Source organism: Podarcis vaucheri (assembly GCF_965113315.1).
Source record: "Podarcis vaucheri genome assembly, chromosome: 3".
NCBI classification, from domain to species: Eukaryota; Metazoa; Chordata; class Lepidosauria; order Squamata; family Lacertidae; genus Podarcis; species Podarcis vaucheri.
In genome coordinates this window covers 69081955-69101975 of record NC_138761.1, presented here as the reverse complement: position 1 = coordinate 69101975, position 20021 = coordinate 69081955, and the positions used below count along the sequence as shown (strand labels likewise).

Below are 20021 nucleotides of genomic sequence, written 5' to 3'. Positions count from 1 at the left end.
AGCACCTACCTACACAGCAACATGAGAAGAGCCTTGCTGGTTTAGGCCAATGGCCCATCTAGTTTAGCATAACACACCAGACACCCATGAGGAAATATGCAAGCAGAATACTTGAGTGAAACAACTCTCCCCATTTGAGCTTCCCACTGTCTGGCATTCCGAGGCACACACTGCCTCTAACAGCAGAGCTAGAACATAGCCACTGGGACTAGCAGTCACTGATAGCCACATGCTCCATGAATTTGTCTAATCCTTTTTTAAAACCATCCTAGTTAGTGGAGATCACTACCTCTTGTGAGAGCAAATTTCATAGTTCAACTCTATTTTATCCCGTCCTGAATCTTCCAATATTCAGCTTCCTTGGATGTCCCTGACTTCTAGTATTAGGAGAGATAGAGAAAAACTTCTTACCCAACTTTCTCTACATCAGTTTTGTTGACCTTTGTCATGTCCCCACTTATTCGCCTTTTCTCTAAACTAAAAAGCTTCAAATGCCATAACCTTTCCTCATAGGGGAGTCGAGGAGATGTCTGCTACTCATGCTGGCGAAACAATTCAGGAGGGGCAAGGAGACCCACAGATCTTAAGAGAGTGGAATATTATATAGATGAACTGATGACATAGCTCCTTCTTTCAGCTAAGACTAAAGCCTTTCACCTCTTTAGTCTTATATTGGGAAACCCTTAGGAATGGAAGATGTGTTCCTTAAAGAAACATGTGGATTACAGAAAGAACCATTGGTCAGAGGAGCAACACATTAGCCTTCCCAGGCATTTTGGTTTCATTTTCATTTTAGATGTGCTAGAATCCAATGCATTCTTAACATTATTTTCATTCTCATGTGTTAGGGGTAACTCTCTTTTTTTTAGGAGTACATGTATGTGTATGGACTACTTTTAATTCACTGTCTGGATTTCTTTACCCATGCACTTCAGAGGTCCTCTGCTGCTGTCTGCTAGCATTGTTTACCTTTCTTCTCAGACTTTTCTGTAACCACCAGTGCTGTCTCTTCCTTTGCTTTGGCTTTGGCAGGCGCAACTACCTCTGCTTTGGTTTCCTTATGCTTCACTTTTTCGGGTGCCTTGGGTTCTGGTTTTCTTTCCTTCACATCCTTCTTAGCCTTGTCTTCAACCTTTATGCTCTTCTTGTCTGTAGATTATATATATATATATATGTAAAAAATCAATATAATTTTTTGTACCTGCAGGAAATGTTTTTTTAGTAGCTCTTACTGTCCATGCTGCTTTATAGTTTACCGTTGATTTTATGAATTGCATGTTGTCATTTGTATTAAAAGAAAAGAAAAATAGCCTCCAAAGAATTTTAATTATTCTCAACAAACTCCTGGACATATTGAAGAATAAGGAAAGGAAATATCTTTCGGAGCAACTTCCCCTCCTTTTTTCTTTTTCAGGTTCCACTTACTGAATTATTATTTTTTAGACCATCCCCCCCCCAGTTGCTATAAAGACAAGCATATTAACTTACTTTTGAAAGGGAAAAAGTAATCGACACATACCCATGTCTATAGATATATTGATTTCTTGTTTGTTTTTTGAAAGCTAATTCTATCTAAACTTCATCAGGGATTTTGGTGCACGCAGACACGTACAGTACACTTATAAACCTGACAATGAATCAGTTCACAATTAGTTTCCTTTTAAACGCAAAAGTGATGTCTTATCATTTTTCAAAACTGCTGTTAAAATTAAGCCATATTTTATAGGAATCAGATTTAAATGACTGTGGCATAACTTTTGCAATAACAATAGCTTTTTTAAAAATCCTATTTCCACTAGCAATTCCAGGAGCATTACACAGGACATATTTATTTTTCTTATGGGGTTTCAACTACATTATTATCATGTTCAGCTTTTCACGTTGCATTATATTCAACAGTAGCTCAGAGCACATGGCAAATGCAAATTAGTGCTGTGCTGAAACCTTTCCTCCAATTTCTCAAAACCCTTTTTCCTGTGCAAAAGGAGTTTCCATTTTTCCTGCCTCTTTCTTAGGGCAGTTTACAATTTGGGGGCATGTGGGGTTGAGCTCACCTCATCATTGTAAGGCGGCTGTGGGTGGTGTGTGTTTTTCCTCCTGGTCTGAAGAAGCCACATAGGGAAAAATTCTTCTTCGAGCTTTAATCAAAGCATAGGAAGCTGGGGAGATGGCTTCTGAGTGCCTGAGATAAGTGTACTTGCTGATTTCATATTTTAAAAAAATAAATCTTTCCGCACTGATTTCTTTAAAAGTAAAGAAGACTGCAATTTTTAAAAAATATCAGACACACAGCTGGCACCCTATCCACCTTCCTTTGCATAATGGAAAGCACAGGATTATCAAGAAATGGGGGCACTCAGGAAGGCTGAACAGTGAAGACCGCCAGAGATGATTTGTAGACCTGGAGAAAGGGCACTAAAAACCAACAACTTTTGGCCACTCTGCAACTAAGGTAAGTGAAAACACACACAAATAAACATGCATCCCACCCATGAGAATTCATCTGAAATTTTTCTGTCCCCTTTAATAAATTTTGATTGCATTTTCCCTCTGTGAATTGCTGGAGAATGGTCAAAAAATAGTGGGGAGATATTTTCAGTATAGCACCAGTGCAAATTACAGATGACGTGGAGTTCTATTGCATGAGCAAAGGTAAGTTGTTTTCTCATACACTTCATCAGAAGCGGAACATACATTTAAATTCCATTTAACACCGAGGTCTCTAAGAAGATAGCTTGGGCCCCACCATTATCTGAAAAGGTCAAGGAAGTGTAGGCTAGAGAGCAAGAGAGAACGAATAGAAAAGACTCTGGAAAATAAATGCTATCATTTGGCTGAAGAGTTTCTCAGAGCTAGGTCAAATAAGCTCACCGACTCCACCATTTCTTCCTATCCTCTAAAGCTCTGGAGTTTTCTGGGCTTCGCCAATAGTCACCAAAAGCCTTAAAAATCTCCCTTTGAGATATTTGCTTATCCCTCTTTGAGAAGCATTTTGCACCCAAAACTTGAACAAAATGTAATAAAACGTAAAACCATGTCATACAGTGCAGGAGACATCATGAGTCGATAATATTCTATTTTTCAAATATTCTCAAATTGGTGACCCATTTATGAATCAAGCTGAGGGGAATTCACCCATCACTAGAGGATGGTGGAGCTTTGAAGGAGGCTAGGTATCACCATATCTAATTAACTTAGGATGTTGGAGCCTTTGCCTCTATCCTAAAACCTGTGTGTGGAAATGGTGGTCAAGGGTGCATAGCTGTCAACTTTTCCCTTTTCTTGCAAGGAATCCTATTCGGAATAAGGGAATTTCCCTTAAAAAATGGGAAACGTTGACAGCTATGCAAGGGTGTGAGAGCGAATAACCTAGAGCTGAATTTAGAGAAAGGAGAAGTAATGCCAGTGGAGAATGCATAGGCCTTGGAGGGAGTTAGCATGCATGTTCTGGATGAAATGGAAGTATCACCACCAGAACTTATTTTGAATCTAGGTGTTCTCTTGGGTCAATCTCTACTCCTGGAAAAGCTGGTTGCTCTGATGCCCAGCGGTAAGTTTTGCAGGGCCTTCTTGGAAAGGGGTACTTTGTTGCATGCTTTTGCAACCTCCAGGACTGATTCTCCAGAACATAATTCTAGACACATCTACTCAGACTAAGTCTCACTGTTCAGTTGGAACAATTCCCAGGTAGAGATGGACAGTTTCTCTCTCACCCATCTTAAGTTCCCTTAAATTTACACAAAGGTTTGTGCTCCCCTGCTACAAAAACACACCTGTGAAAAGTCCCAAGTAAATTCATCAGAATGGACAACCATCAGCATTTAGGTGCATAATTCTTCAAATTTTATATGCAATTTTCACTCACATGTGCATTTTGATGTGCATTTTCTTTTAATATATCCATTTTTCTACAAGAGAACTAGATTGCAAGCACAAGTTTTGAAGGACAGCTGTGTTTCAGTTTGTGTATTGTTTTGGGAAGTGCAAACTAGGTAGATTCTCGTTAAAATGTGAACTCCCCCACCCTTACTCCCAGGAAATTATGAAAAGGGGCTACAAACTTAAATAAATAATTTTATCCTATTTGTAAGGGGGTTTTGTCCATCACAAACTTTACCAATCATACATATAAAGGCTGGAAGAAAATTAGATTGATGAGAAAAACCTAAAGCTTTTCTTCATTCAAAGTAAATTTAAAAATAGAACAGAAAAATGAAGAATAGAAATCGTCCTCCTCCTCCTCCTCACAGCCCACTACCCTAGAATGTGTGTGGTAATTTTGAGATAGAAGCATCTTATCCAGGCATCTTTCCTCGCCTTGATGTAGAAAGAAGTGAAACTGTCAGTGACAGAAACACACATAATCTGCTGGAATGAAAAAGTTGGTGCAGTAAATAAAAGAGGGAAAATGAACGCCTATTTTTAGATGCTATGAAAGTCACAAACAAAGAGATGGTAAACAACCCCAAAAACATCCTGATCCTCACAAAATAGATAACTGATACACAGGTAGAAAAGCTTTGTTAGAAACACGTTCCTGGAACCAATTTTGGAGGGGTAAGGTAAGGGAAAAGGACAACCACCACCTCTTATGCAATACCCACAGGATATTACCAGAAAACTCTGGATATTCCCTGTGTTTCCTAAGAAGAAGCACTTCATGAAATGGATATGCTATGTATTAGTACTGGGTGTGTGGGTGGCTGATGGTGAGCTATGGACAAATGTCATGCAGCTGCTCTAAAATGAACACAAGCCCAGGGAAGGTTATTGCAAAACAAATTTGTTATGCTTTAAGGTGCCCCCAGGACATTTGATCATAATAGAGAAATGTGAGTAATGAAGGGATTAATAGTTCTTCATCAAAGCACAACACTAAGTACACCAAACCAAAAGTGGGCAGAAAATACAAAATGGCAGCCACTGGTGAACAAAATGACAACTACTGGGAAGTTGCACATGAATTGGAAGCTGCTCATGAATTGGGCACCACGGACCAAACCTCCTTGCCTTCCATTCTGCCACAGTTAATGACACCCAAAATTTGCTGCCTGATGTAGGCTGTTTTCACTGTGCCTCATGGTAGAGCCACTTCTCCATGAAATATAATGAGCATTACCTTTTGGGGGAAGCGGTGCTTTCTTTTTAGGCTTTTCTTCCTTTGCAGGTTTCTCTTTGGGGGGTTCTAAAAAGGAACAGACACGGTACAGCACTTATACAGCTGAAATCCATTTGTTTCAGTGGGTCTATTCTAATTTAATTGGGTACAATACTATTTACATTTTACATATCACCTATGAAAATCCACATGTGTAGTTTCGTCTATGTTATACACTCTATGCAATGGCAAACAGCCAGGGATGCATTCACATACTTTTAAAAACAAACAAACAAACCAAATCCCACCAATCAGCTGTTCAGGAGGGCATTGGGGGTGTGGATTCTGTGATTGCAATCTAACCTGAAATCTCTCCAAGGAGAGAGATTTCAGAATTTAAATGAAGTATATAGGCTCAGCTACAGCTCATCTTTACACCTCTGTTTGACTGCAGTCATACATTTGAACTTCTTTTCAGCAGAGAGGGTTATTTGAAACAACCAGAAATTAAAGCTCAACACAACATAAATATGGATTATCACATATGCCTGTGCCACACAGACACTGATAATGAGAACTGGAAATCCTTTTAAACCCTGGTTTATCCATTGAAGTTATTTCAGACAATAGCTGTTTTGTCAATCGATAATCTCATTCCCTGCAGGGTATGAACTTTAACCCCAACTGGCCACTGCAAATACTGAAACATGATTATGCTGGAAGGAAAGTTTAAATTCGATAAGCTAAAATGAAAAATGACCGTAAGTGCTCCTGCAAATACCACATGTCCACTTGCCTTAAGCAAGTCATTTCCTTTTCAGGCAAATACAATGTAATTAGCTTTTCTTTAATTATCATCCATCAACCTTGGAAGTAGAGCACAAGTGGATTCTGTGCCCGGGAGAACACTGTGTTTTCATGACAATTTCATGGAATAGTCATATAACGGATACCCCATGATTGTGGAATCAGTTAACATAACATTAGACAAGTTACCCCACCTGAATCTTAGAACAGGTATCACTTCCCTTCCCATGAATCTTGAAAATACTCATGGGAATAACTTCATCATCATTTCCATTTTCCAGGTGGAGATCTGAAGCTGAGGAATCAGCTCAGTTCATTCTCTGTTATAGTTCCCATTCATTCCAATGAATGGCACTTGTCCAGGAAGCACTCTTGGTGCATCGGGCCTTTGGTCAATAAGATACAATTCTAGCTATATGCAGATAAAAGTGCTTTTACTTTTCTGAGCCAATGTGAGGTATGCCTGTGAAGCCATGCACCTAAAAATGATTGACAGTGTGCACATGCATTGAAAACTTGTAATTTGTTACTCAAGTCCCTAAAGAATAAGGCAGTTAACATTTTACATAACACTTATCTATAAACAATCCGGCAATCACTAAATTAATTAGCATATCCCCCCTCCCCATCTACTGCCACTGTTGCAACCAGGCTGGCTCATTATCTTATTTAATTAAAACCAGTGTTTCATATATATGTTTTCACCTCACTGGCCTTCCCATAATTTTGAAAGCTTGAAACTAATCAGATAGAGTTTTAGGCTTTGCACATATGAATTTTTAAATGTGAAAACAACTGCAAAAAAGTCTGTACTCCTTTGCAGCTAAATGTGTTAGCTTCCTACGAAAAGCAGCATTGTGGCTCGATCCCCATATGGAATAGGGAGCCACCCGAGAAGGTTTGCCACCATCAACAGTCATTCATACAAATGAGATTTACAGCTACAGCAAATCCTGTTCCCAGCTGATAGGAGAAGTGTCCCTGTTCAGCAGCCTCGTAGCACACTCTGGAGCATGGATAGGCAAACTAAGGCCCGGAGGCCGGATCCGGCCCAATCACCTTCTAAATCCAGCCTGTGGACGGTCCGGGAATCAGCGTGTTTTTACATGAGTAGAATGTGTCCTCTTATTTAAAATGCATCTCTGGGTTATGTGTGGGGCATAGGAATTCGTTCATTCTCCCCCCCCAAAAAAAAATATAGTCTGGCCCCCCACAAGGTCCAAGGGACAGTGGACTGGCCCCCTGCTGAAAAAGTTTGCTGATCCCTGGAGTATACAGGGTCGGGAGGCCTCAGGAGGAAAGGAAGTTTGCATAAAGCTAATGAGGTAGAAATCATAGATCATTCAGTAGGTGTCAGTCAGCAGTCCAGTCAGATGGGCAGGGTACAAATGATAAAATTATTGTTACTATTTTTATTGATTAGAATGTTGGACTAGGATCTGAGAGACCAGGGTTCAAATCCTTGTTCAGCCAAGAAGTTCACGGGGTGACCTTGGGCCAGTCTCTATCTCTCGGTCTAACCTACCTCACCGGATAGTTGTGAGGATAAAATTGGGAAGGGGAAGAAGCATGCATGCCATGTTGAGCTCCTTCGAGGAAAGGTAAGATGTAAATGTAAAAATAAATATAGTTCCGTTGACTTTTGTTCGTGGAATGGGAAGAGGCACCAACTTATGCTTTTCCCCAGGCAGCAAAATGTCTTGAGTTTTGCCCTGGCTAGAGTGTCACACAATGGCATTGTTTCACTCCTCCCCAATCTCCCAACAGTGTGAAATTCCAGGGATCCCAGGCACTTACGCAAGGTCTGGTTTCCTCAGAATGAGGGACAGCAAAGACTGTGGTGTTGTCAGAAATGTGTTTTTTTACACAGATGTACAACCTGAGCCTACTATGGAGGGGCTCGCAGCATTAACACCCCAAGAAGGTCTTGCTTCCCCCATAGTCATAGCTTTGGATTCCAGCAGAAACCAGGCATGGCTCTCACTCTCTGTCTTCTGCCTGAAGCCTATTTCTAGTTTTTAGCTCACACACATGCCTTTTTCCTTCTCACCACCAGCCAGGTGCCCTCTGGCACAAAGCCACTTCTAATGAGCCATACGTAGGGGACTACTACCCCTATGTATGGCCTGGCTGTTCCAACAATTGAATCTTTGCTAGATCCAGCAATTACAGTGGTACCTCGCAAGACGAATGCCTCGCAAGACGAAAAACGCGCAAGACGAAAGAGTTTTCCGTTTTTTGAGTCGTTCCGCAAGACGAATTTCCCTATGGGCTTGCTTCGCAAGACGAAACGTCTTGCGAGTTCTTGCGAGTTTGTTTCCTTTTTCTTAAAGCTGCTAAGCCATTAATAGCCGCTAAGCCGCTAATAGCCGTGCTTCGCAAGACGAAGAAACTCGCGGAACGGATTAATTTCATCTTGCGAGGCACCACTGTAGGTGGCTCTCAGGCAGACATACAGCCTAACTCTCTGACCCTCCAAACTCACAACAGTATTTCTCTTCCCAGGGGACAACATGATAGGTTTGCCTACCATTTCAAGAGACAGGCCCTTTAGTGGATCATAACTGGCCCCCCTCTGCCCCCCGGCAAATGTAGAGCTCCCTCTCAAAGTAGGGCATCATCTCTCCATATCCCTGGTGGTTTATTATATGAGTCAGAACTCTTGAGTTGCTCTTTATAGAATTCATGAAAAGCAGCGATTACCTTTGGCTTTCCCCACTTTTTCAGGTCGTTCAGGTTTGCCGCTCCTGTCAGGCTTTTCTTTCTTTTCGGGCTTTTCATGTCTTTCGGGCTTTTCTTTGTGTATCACTACAAAAGGACAAGCATATTTACGTACAAGATATAAAAATGGCATCTTGGTCAAATGGCACCATAGCACAATGGGGCTTTCAGACTAAGCTGAGGACAGATAGCATCCCACCCCCACCCCCCCCCGGAACTACTGCCTTTTACCTTCCCTTTATTTCAATGAAACTCTGGCATGCTTGCTGAGGGAATCCCATTTAAATGAATGTCTACGGCATAGCAGCAAAGCATAGGGGAATTTGTTCCTATCTCCTGTCTATTACTGGTTGACCTGCTGTTTGTTTGTTTGTTTGTTTAATATGGGAAAAGATAATTATCATTGCCATTTTTTCACAGCGCACTAGCTTCCAGTATCTATTTTCCTGACAAAATTAACTACTGACAGCTAGTTTTAATTTTTAAAGTATATCCACACACACACACACACACACACAAATTGCTAAGCTACTAAAACACACACATATAAACCCCATAATATAAAACTGGCAGGTGTGGGTGCTAAGAGTGCCAAGAAAAACTGGCTGAGGGCCAAAACAGATGTAGCGTCATGGTCTTGAGGAACACACACACACACACACACACCACTATTTAAGCACAGGAGGAAAACTCCCATGAGTGCCAACATAAACGTCCCTCCCAGGATTATCAGGAGAGAGTGCTGCACTCAGGTTCTGCATATGGCTCCCTATAGGCATCAGGTTGACCTCTGTGAGAAGAGGATGCTGGACTAAATGGGCCTTTGGCTCTTCTTGTGTCCCTATGTCCTTCAGGGGAGGCATTTTCATCAGGACCATATTGTGGGTGGAAGATTACCCCGCTTCCCCGTGTCCCATGTTCATGGCCCTGCAACCCACCACCACAGTTGTTGTCTTGAAATAAAAAAAAACACATTAAATCCATTTGCACATTTAGTATCATGTCTATTTCGGCCTCGAACCTCTTGCATAAGAATGTCATTTGAGCTCTTGCTACTATGCAGTAACAATAACAAATCATCTCTAAAAATGGCGGAAATGTCCTAAACCTGGGTCCAGTGCTTTCTGGGGAAATGGGCATTTATGTATTTCCCAGGCTGGCTACCTTTAGCAAGTAAAGATCTAGTCCAAATGACCAGTCAGGGAAGATTTTATAAGCTTGAAAAGAATCATAGACCTGTAGTGTTGGAAAAGACCATGGGGGGTCATCTAGTTCAACTCCCAGGAATGCAGGAATCTTTTGCCCAATGTGGGGCTCAAACCCACAACCCTGAGATCGAGAGTCTCACACTCTACCCCAAGAGTTGTTCCCATTTTCATTTTCAATTGTCTAAGCAGGAAAGCAAAAAGGGTTTGTTGGCCAGCAACTTTTGTGAATTAGAATGGGGCTGACCACACTGACATCACTAGGATTTAGGTATCAAGGTCTGCAGCAGATAATTGCAAGAGATGGAGCTTTAGGTAAAAATCTATATTTTGCTTATTTATATATCCCTCCCTACTCACTCTTTCAGAATAAGAGGTTTATTTCGCCTGCTTGCTGTGGAGTGCTGGAAGCCTAGGGTAGATGCTTGAAAAGCAAGTGGAATGAGGGCGGGGGAGGGGGAGCGGCACAGTAGTAGACATAGTCTCAAATGACTTAAATCAATTTCAGTCAGATCCTGATTCAGGGAAGCAGTTCAAAATGTCAATAAGTGTTTTCATTAATGAATGATCCTGTACACTGCGCCATTATGGTGGTGAAAAATAGCATGCCATTTTCAATGAAAACTATTATCAGTGAGTGGCTTTGCTAGGACTTTAAGAGAATAGCAAGTTGATACAAAACTGCTTTGTCCAACTATACCACATTAAAAAAGGCTAGCTCGGGGTGTGTTATTTTCACATCAAAGCAAAAGCAAGAGAGGAGGGCCGACTCCGTCTCTGGCCTTGATTAACAGTATGATTGTTGCAGAGCATGCAGGAATGTGAGCGCTTGTTCAAACCAAGCAAATGACGGATGTTTGTGGAGGCAGCTAATTACCCTCCAATTTTATTCTGGTTATTGTTTTTACACCCGCTTCTTAAGCACTTCACTTGACTGGAAATTAAAACCAGATATTGCTTCCTCTCTGCTGAGTCAAATGAAAGTACACAATAATGTGGCTTTCACAGAGGAATCTCATTGGTGCCACTGGCACAGTGAAGAACTGCACTCTCTGGCACATCGGCCGAGAAAGACTAAAACACTTTCTCATTGGCCTTAATTACAAGACATGATAAACCAGACCAGGCCATGCCAGAGGGGCACACACATGTGAGTGCCCAGAAGGGAGCTCACACCTCCTTTCTCCAGTCTTTTTTTAACCCTGTGGCATGTTGAGCTAGGCCAAGGCTAGGTCTAGTGTGTTGTCCAAACCTAGGCTCATGCTTAAGCTTGCTAACCACAAGCACAGATTCGGTTGACATGCTGAGCTCCTTCCTTGCTAACCACAAGTTGTAGTCAGGAATGAATTTTGGGTGCAGTATGTGATTAGCAAGGAGAGAGTGTAACACATGCTTAGATTCAGATAACACGCTAAAGTGAACTTTAGCTTAGCTCAACACGGGAGTAATAAATACCAGGAAGGAGCAAAGCCAGTGGCGGACCTTCATGCTCCGGAACTGGGGGGCGGATAGCAGGCAGAGGCGGGGCTGGCAGGTGTCCTGGGGGTGTGGCACACAACCTGCGGGGGCATGGCGCCCAGTGTGGGTGGGGGGTGGGCAGCCACGATGGCACCCCACTGGGATCATGCTGCCGGGGGCGGTGCACTCCCCTCGCACTCCTCTTCCTCTGCCAGTGAGCAAAGCAACTGTGAGCCCTTCTCCAAGAGCCTGCACATTCGCAGAAAGTCATAGTTTGGCTTATCGTGTTGTGTGAACCAGCTCACTGTGTTGGAATTTGGGTCATAGCAGTCTTCTATTTATAGCAGCTGTGTTCCTGTGGTTAAGGTCATCACATTATCATCATTGGTGCCCACAGGGCAAGACTCTGGCTCAGGCATCCAGGGCCCCACTCAGCAAAATGAACAGGAGGACCACCAAGCACAGCAAGACTGGCTTACCACATTTTGAAGCCACACCCATTGCCATCTGAAGAGGGACCATTTTGCTCATTCACAATACTTTCTCCTGTGCAGAAGTACAGGGGCACGTATGCACTGCAGCTATGTCCCTCAACTAACCACTTACCTTTAGAGATCTCTCTTTTTTCAGGTTTTTCTACTTTCTCTGGCTTTTCAGGTTTCTTAGCTTTCTCTGGCTTCTCAGGTCTCTCAGGCTTCTCCGGCTTTTCAGGTTTCTCTTTGGGAATTGCTAGAAATAATAGAAATTGCAGCCAGATGAAACAATTGTCCCTCTCCTTTCCATGAATGCTGTTCCAGGGTTTCTCCTAACTCTCACCCAAGCCAATTTCAAGGGTGATGGGCGTAAGAAGAAGGGGGGGAGCATTATTGTACAAGTGTAAATCTGTGTGCAGAGCTTCTACTGATAGGAATGGTGAGGTGAATTCCACCTTATGATGCCACCATGTGCCTCCTCAGCCAATTGGTGTTGGGAGGAGCTGAAGAGTTCTCTAGTTGGTGTCTGAACACTGACAGTCGTTTGGCTGGCTGAGGAGAATGTGATTGCCATCTTGAGGTGCATGTTGTGGGACAGCTGGGCAACCCACAACCAGGCCCATAGAAAGGTCTGTGAGGGCCACAGGAAGTAGGTTGCCCTTGTGTGTTTTATAAGTCTAACCTATTCTGCATTGGTGGTGGTGGTTGTCTTTAGAAATTAGTTTAGCTTCAAGATGGTGAATTAGCAACAATGCTTCTTTAGTAAGTGTATCTCTTCAGGGAAATCTGCATTTTCAAACACTGCTAGCTCATGGCCTGCCACACAGAATTAACACCCACAGACAGCTGCCAGCTTACACTGGTATTGCTGCTGTTCCCCGTTTCTGCATTAAAGACATTTAAAAATCCTTAGAAACTACATGGAAAAATGCTCCCTCAGTAGGGGAAAGCAAGAATTTCCTGATAAAAATAACTTTCCCTGAACTTAAGCAATATTCCTTATCACAAGAGAATGACTGGTGAGGGATGAGTCAGATGAATTTGGGATTTTAGGCAGCCTTTTCTTCCTTCTTGCAAAAGCTTCTGGCAGACAGCAGAGGACAGTTGTTGCATTATTCTCACCCTGCCCTGAGAATAAACTCCCAGATCCTAGATTTAGTTCCTCGGAGAATAATAACAACGCACCATCAATTTATAATGAGACAATAAGAACGTGCATGGAGTTTCCAGAAAGAAAACAATGGAGGGGGCACTGTAATGGCAACAAAGGAAGAAAGGACCTTAAATAAAAAAGGATGATTCTTTTTTTGAGAAACTTTCTTCCTTTGCCTGCAGGAGCTTCCAAAACTCAGCCCATCACAATCCATCATTTACATCCTCTGCCGTATCTCCAAGCCATTACCTAAGAGCATTTATACCACCACTAACCCAGCATGACACACTCTACTCCATGGGCCTTCTCCTAGTTCCATCCTTCAAGCCTGAATACAACCACCATAGCACTCCTTTGCCCACTCCAAGCGCTCCTTAACAACTGCCTGTTCTGGGCTCTGAAGTGCCACTTTAGCATCCTAATTTTTGTTACTTGTGGCTTCAGGGACATTGAATCTAGTGAGTGGTAGTGGGTGAAAGGTGGAGAACCACTGACTTTCCTTATTTTGAAAGTCATGCTGAAGCCCTAGCATGCTTCCATAGCCTTGCCCCAGAGAATATTCCATATCACCAATCCAAGCGATGTCAAAATGTTTAATCATCCCTAGAATTTGAAGTCTCCTATTTTGGCAGCACCTGCCATTCTCAGATAAGTGCATAGCCTTCAGACACAGCTCTTTCTGCGTCCTTATGAGGAAGTGGTGGTCACTGTTGTCCTACAATCCAAGATTAGCATATTGTGCTGTGAGGATGCTGCCAAGGCTAACCAGGCAGGCATGGCAAACTAATTAGAACAATCCCTTATCCTATATTTGGTGGCAGGAAAAGAGATTTGCACATCATGTCAATACATTCTGCACTTATCCACACACCCCTCTGTTTACCCAGCTAATTGGGTGCACCAAGGAGACCTTGATGCTGCGTAATTCTTTTTGAAACATTTTTAACGACAAATTGTGTAAATGTTACTGGTCAGTATAAGTGCAAAATGAATGCTTTTGGAATTGGTCCTCTGCGTCACAGTAAATGTTTCCGTTTTGGTTTGCACCATGGTTGATTTTAAGCCAGCCTGATATTTGTTTATTTATATTTGCCCATGGCAAGTTTTTAGTTCCAGCCTCCAAAAGACTGCTCAGCAACACAGTGAAAGGTCACTCTGTGTTCTCACTGCAGCTGCTTCTGTCTTCACAAGAGAGTGAAAGAGGCAAGATATTTTGCACTGCTCTCCAATGCCTTATGAACACAAGTGTCTGCAATGAAGATTAGCACCTATGAATTTTGCCTCATATATCTGGTTCTACAGGGGCTAGAGAATTGCTTTTCGAGCATAAAAATTAAAGCACAGATTCCTGGCCAGCCAATGAAGCTAACAGGCACTTAGTGCTGGGTTAGCAAGTCATATGACTGAGCTGAATGGGCTTAGAGTGCAGTCTAATATCCATTAGGGTCAGCTCATCTGGCCGAGCCCCCACTGAACTGAACCTATTGATTGGTGGGTAAGGCTTTTCACTCCCAGAGCAGATATTTGTGTGTTTTCGACTGTTTCTGAGGAGTTCTGCACATTCTTACAAACAGAACACACTTGGAATAAAATACATAGAAATCATCACCTTTGGGTGGAGGCTTCTTTTCAATTTTCTCATGCTTTACAGGCTTGTCTGGTTGGATTTCTGGAAGCAAAACACCAGTTAGTTCCTGGAAAGCAATTTTAAAAGTACATTGGAAAAACAACAGTGCCAGTTAGCTAGTGCACCAAATATTTGAAATGATTACCATTCTTATTTTGTATACCCTACTTTTTTCCATCCACAAAGATGCTGCTCAAAGAGGTTTGCAAATATAAATGCAACACTGATCCAATCATTAAAATACAAATCATGAAGATAGTGAAAATGGCCACAAAAAGTAAAACGCAGAAAAACACAACCACTACATGAAGCAGCAGGATAATTCAACAATGCTTTCAAATGTTGGCAGAGCATAATTAAGGAGGAAGATGTCCCAACAAACTAATACGGGGACAGACTGAGAACTCCACATACAGAGCACCAGCATAAAAAAGCCCCTTTGCATGTTGCAACCAATCTTGACTCAGCTTGCACACACAAAGGGTGCAACTGCCTATCATAAAGGATGAACAGATTCACAGAAGAGGAGGTGGACCTCCAGGTAGCCTGCTTACTTGAAGCCCAGTTTAGAACTTTATTGGTAATATCCAGGACCTTTAATTGCACTCGCAAATTCACTGGAAACAGAAAAAAGGGAAGAAAACATACAGAACATACCCATAATAATTTAAATAGAAATTATTACCTTTGGGTGGTGGCTTCTTTTCAGTTTTCTCTGGTTTTTCAGGCTTATCTATGTGGATTTCTGGAAGCAAAACATCACTTAGTTATTGAAAGAGATACTATTGTCGCAGGAAGGCAGTGGAGAAAATACGTCAAAAACACATCAAAGTTACCTAGCTTAGAAATGAAACTTTTGAAATATTGAAAAATAATATATATTGCCTAGACACAACAGTGTTCTTGATAGTGTTGCTGTTTTCAAAATCCAGTATTTATTCCATGGGGGCAGGGGGGAACTGTTCACTCTGTAGGGTCAAGCTAACAAGGAAGTGGCAAAGCCACTTACTAGGACAGGGAAGGGAAAGGCAGTAGAAAGGTAGCGGATGCACAGATGCTCCTCAGAGCCAATCCAATGCTCTGACTGGCGCATCCACACACCACAATGCCAGTAGCGGAGAAAGGGGGTGCGGTGGGGGCAGTTCGCCCCGGGTGTCATCCTGAGGGTGGGTGACATTCGTCACGCTGCACGCCCATGACTCCCAAGCCTATCCCGACTCCTGAGCTGTCAAAAGAAAGGGTGAAGACCGCCAGCAAAGCAGCGCAGCTCCTCTCTCCCCCCCCGACAGCTCAGGGTAGAGTCCTGAGCTTTCGGGGCAAGGGCAGAGCTGCGCCACTTTGCCGGCATCTTCCCCCTTCGTTCTGACAGCTCAGGAGTCGGGGGAGAGTCGTGGGCGGGCAGCTAGCCCCACCCCCAGGTGCTGGAGCATCTAGCTCCGCCTCTGCACACTGCCATCTCACATGCTCACCCAGTAAACAAATAATATATATATATTAATGAATTTATTGTTTCATTCCATCCTTTAAATTTGCAAAATGGTGCAAGGATGAAATTGTGTGTTAGTGCAACTGAGCAAGATCTCTTGCCTCACGAGTCTTTAGCAGTGAGTTGCTCTTTGCTCCCCCCACCAGACATTTTTCAGGTGCAGCCTCTTTTGAGCTCCCTGTTGATTTTATATCCAGGGCTATGCATGTAGAACAAACTCCATTGCAAATGACTACCATTGAGTTTTATGGGGCCATGTTCACAGAGAAGAGACAAATTCCTTTGCCGCTCCTAAGAGTCCTGATGTTCTTGGGGAAAGGGACTGATTTAAACCCACCACCACATTTGGGTTCCTGATACTTGGGTTCCTGGCTGCTACTCAGTGGGGTCAGTTTTATAGCCGAAAAACAGCATCCCTAAAGAACTTGTAACATTTAAGGGGGGGAGAGAAATCACACACCCCCATCAGCTTCTTTTCAGTGCCTTTTTAAAACAACATCTGCTTTATTCTCTATGACAAATAGCTTTAATTTTCTGCTAATCACATCATATCTTTTTTGCTGAGTTGCCAAAGCAGTTGTATTCTCATAGAAGACTTGCATGGCCAGTTGAAAGGATGCAATTTATCTCCATCAGAGAGGCATATTGTTAATAAATCCTAAATATTATGAATTCATGTTTAGAAAACTGACAGAATCCAGCAGCAGCAACGATAATCTCAGTCACCAAGGCAACCATCCTGATTCTCTATAAGATGACAGTACAGTTTATTAAATTATTGTGAGAGAGTATGTATTTTTAAAGAAGTATTTCATTGCTAAATTTTCATTAGCTACCAAGGAAATCCAGAGGGGTTGGAGATCCACAGCTTTCTTTCTGCACTGCTGGTTTCACAGCAGTTTAGCATTTTATTTCCTTGATTGTGGATATCACCTTTTCTGATAATAGAAAGATACACATCACCTGTAGGCAAATAATTATTTTATATTCTCTAAGATGAAAAGTCAATAACCTGTTCAACTACAATTTTAAAATATTGAGGAGATACGTTTCTATAAAAGTTTAGCAGATCAGAATAGCCTTGCACTACTCCGTTTGGAATTCCCAAGCCACGGCACAGATTTTACAGATTATGATATGAAATTGTTTTCCACATATACACTGTGGTATTTAATCAGACTGACTATTCTCCCTGCATTATTGTCCAGGCTTAAACCACAATAGCAAGAAAATGCTTGTGTGCAAACTAGATATATAGATATAGTTTTTGCTTAATTATTATGTTTCATGTATAATCACACAAAAAGTATGGTTCAGCCAAAGTTCAGCACTAATCTCATCACATGCCACAGTAAAACATAAATTGTGGCTTGCCATGCATGAGGAAATGGGGTCTTACTTCTTTCCATCCTGCTCTCCTGGCCTGCACTTCGGAGAAAACAAACCATGATCCCTGACTCAGCTTTACATCTGAAACAGGGTTTGTTTCACTCCCAATAAGCAATTATCTATAGCCAATGTTTGGGTTGTTGTTTTTTAGCTTTATGATCGTGATTTGTTGGACTCAAACCAAACATGATCTCAGATTCAGTTGTAATATGAACATAATGTAGGATCCAAAATTGCCCGGGCAAACTTCCACTTCTGCAACAAAACCATACATTTTTCTCCTTCCCCCTGTAGATCCCATGTGCCACCAGATCTTCTCCAGAGTGCCACCCAATCCTCCAGAACAGCTTTTAACAGCATGTGGTGGATGCAGGGCGCAGAAATGGAGAAAGGTGAATTTCTGTTGCACAAGAAGTTTGTTCTGCTCACACATGGGCAGAATTAGATACAATCCATGGTTTGCTTCTCCCCAGCTTGGTGCATTCATGGTAAACCATTAATTATGTTTCACTGTGTTGCCTGAACTGAGCCGCAGTAAAGTTCCTCCATGCGGCAGTAGAATTTCAACTACTTAAAAGCACCTGAGATCTATGGCTATAGGGCAGCATGCAAATTCAGTCATTCAATCAGTTAATTAATAACTCTCCCATTGAGATCAATCGAACTCAAAAGCACAAACATTGCTTGGATTATTCCAGTTTTTCAATACAAAATCCTGGAAGATTAGAGTTTGATTTAAAATGATGAAATATAATCTTACATTGACCAGCTCCTGCACCAATATAACATGAACTATTTAATTTTAAAGCTCATATTTGAGCATTTGGGGGTGAATTCTGACAGCAATATGTCTGTCTTGATTCCTTCATGTCAAATGCATATACCAATATAGGAAAAGGCAGAAAGAAAAAAGCCTATATTATAGAAGTAGTTTGGCAAGCAGTGATTAGAATAATTTTAGCTAACCATTTTTCCTCTCCTCTGACTGCAAAAGTGTTGGGGCTCAGTGAGTGGGAAATAACATCTTTAGCAATCTAATTAGCTTGATCCTTTTGTAGTTTTAACCACAGATTAACAAGGGTTTATCTCTATGCTGGCTTGCTGCTTTGAAGTCCTATTTTCTGTCAATTCAGGATGCTAACTGTCCCATACTGATGTCTACCAACCATTCAAATTAGAAAAGGATATCAGATTTTGCCTTCTGACATCCAAGACCCCATTCACCTGTCCTGTAGACATTTTGCTGCTGCCTTCTGAACCACCTTTGTTGCCATCACTGTTCTTGTCCCCTCGGTCTTCCAGTTTAGTCTTTTCAACATCTTCGGGGTGTTTAACAAATGGATAGTGAATGAACACAAGCTGCAACGCAACACTTGTGTACTTGGCATAAAAAGTCAACTTCTGCTGACTTCTGTATGAAAAATGCATTGGCAATCAGCCAATGTACATTCTGTATTCAGAGCAAGCAAAGAGCAGGAGATAGAGGGCATGTGAACATGCATGTTTGACTGGGCACATGAAAAACATGGAGCATCTAGAGGATGAATAAGCATGCCTTTAGAAGATGAAGAAAACTAAAGGATGAGATTGAGAAAGAATGGGTGGAAGAATGGTGGTGGCAAAAATCTTTAAGAAACAGAGAAATACCATAGCTAAAAACAAAGACAAAGTGTATTTGTGTAGGTTAGCAGGGTTAATTTTGTGGTCCCAGTCACAGTGCCACCCTCCCCTAGGTAGTGACTAAAGAAAGGTGCAATAAAATAACCCAATCAGACAATGATCTGGATTAAAATGGCCATTAAAATGTAGGAGGAATTTGGCTCAGGCTTTGGGTATATATCCATCCCAGCCTCCTTGCTGGAGGCCTGATACTTTTTCAGGGCCGTGTCAAGGATTATGGTTTCCCCAAGACACTGATCTACTGAGGTGACTGTCTTAAGGTCGCCACTGGAAGCTCTATGGCCTGTCTGCCCCACACTTGGCTTCTGGACATAGACTTTCACCAAGACCCCTCTAACAGTGTACACTGATTACACTTCTGGTTCAGGACAGGGTGATGCACCACTTCACCCAAAAGCGACTGCACTGTGTAAGACACACACAATCAGCTTTTATGCGTTGACACTGCCCATCTGGGGGGTCTCTGATTGGCCCATTTTGAACTTAAGCTTTTGGCACTAAGTCGTGCCCTGTGACCCTGCTGGCTGGGGAATTCCCAAGCGACCAGCCCACCACATGTATTCTGGCTGCCAGGAATGGTAGGTGAGGGTGAGGGACCACAACCATTACTCACCCAAGAAAGGGGTGAGCAGCCATTTTGGTCTTTTGAAGACACAGAATTACTTTTTTGTGTTTATAGCCCGTCAAATCTGATGTACGGTGGGCAGATTTGCATTCACGAAACATTCATGTAAATGCCTGTTATGACTCTAAGCTATCCTCCTAAACCATAACAAATGACAGAGCACCTCAACTTCCTGTAGAAACACACAATGCTATTTCAATATAGGAATTCAAAAAGCAGATAAGTTATTGGTTAAAAAAAAAAGAGAAGGTAAAGGACCCCTGACAGTTAAGTCCAGTCGCAAACGACTCTGGGGTTGT

At 42.1% G+C, this 20021-nt stretch overlaps 1 protein-coding gene across 9 annotated transcripts in view; it reads right to left on the bottom strand.

Moving 5' to 3' along the window:
- Positions 1–20021, bottom strand: part of TRDN (triadin) — a 203476-nt gene that overhangs the window by 132414 nt on the left and 51041 nt on the right. For 8 of the 9 annotated variants that reach the window (XM_082216106.1, XM_082216112.1, XM_082216104.1 and 5 more), the window contains 6 exons: positions 15228–15287; positions 14525–14584; positions 11896–12018; positions 8609–8713; positions 5120–5185; positions 970–1149 (listed from right to left, as the gene is read on the bottom strand). In XM_082216106.1, the coding sequence (XP_082072232.1) occupies positions 970–1149; positions 5120–5185; positions 8609–8713; positions 11896–12018; positions 14525–14584; positions 15228–15287 (594 nt within the window). Of the gene's footprint in view, positions 1–969; positions 1150–5119; positions 5186–8608; positions 8714–11895; positions 12019–14510; positions 14585–15227; positions 15288–20021 lie in introns of all 9 variants that reach the window. The other variant, XM_082216111.1, reaches the window with a different exon arrangement.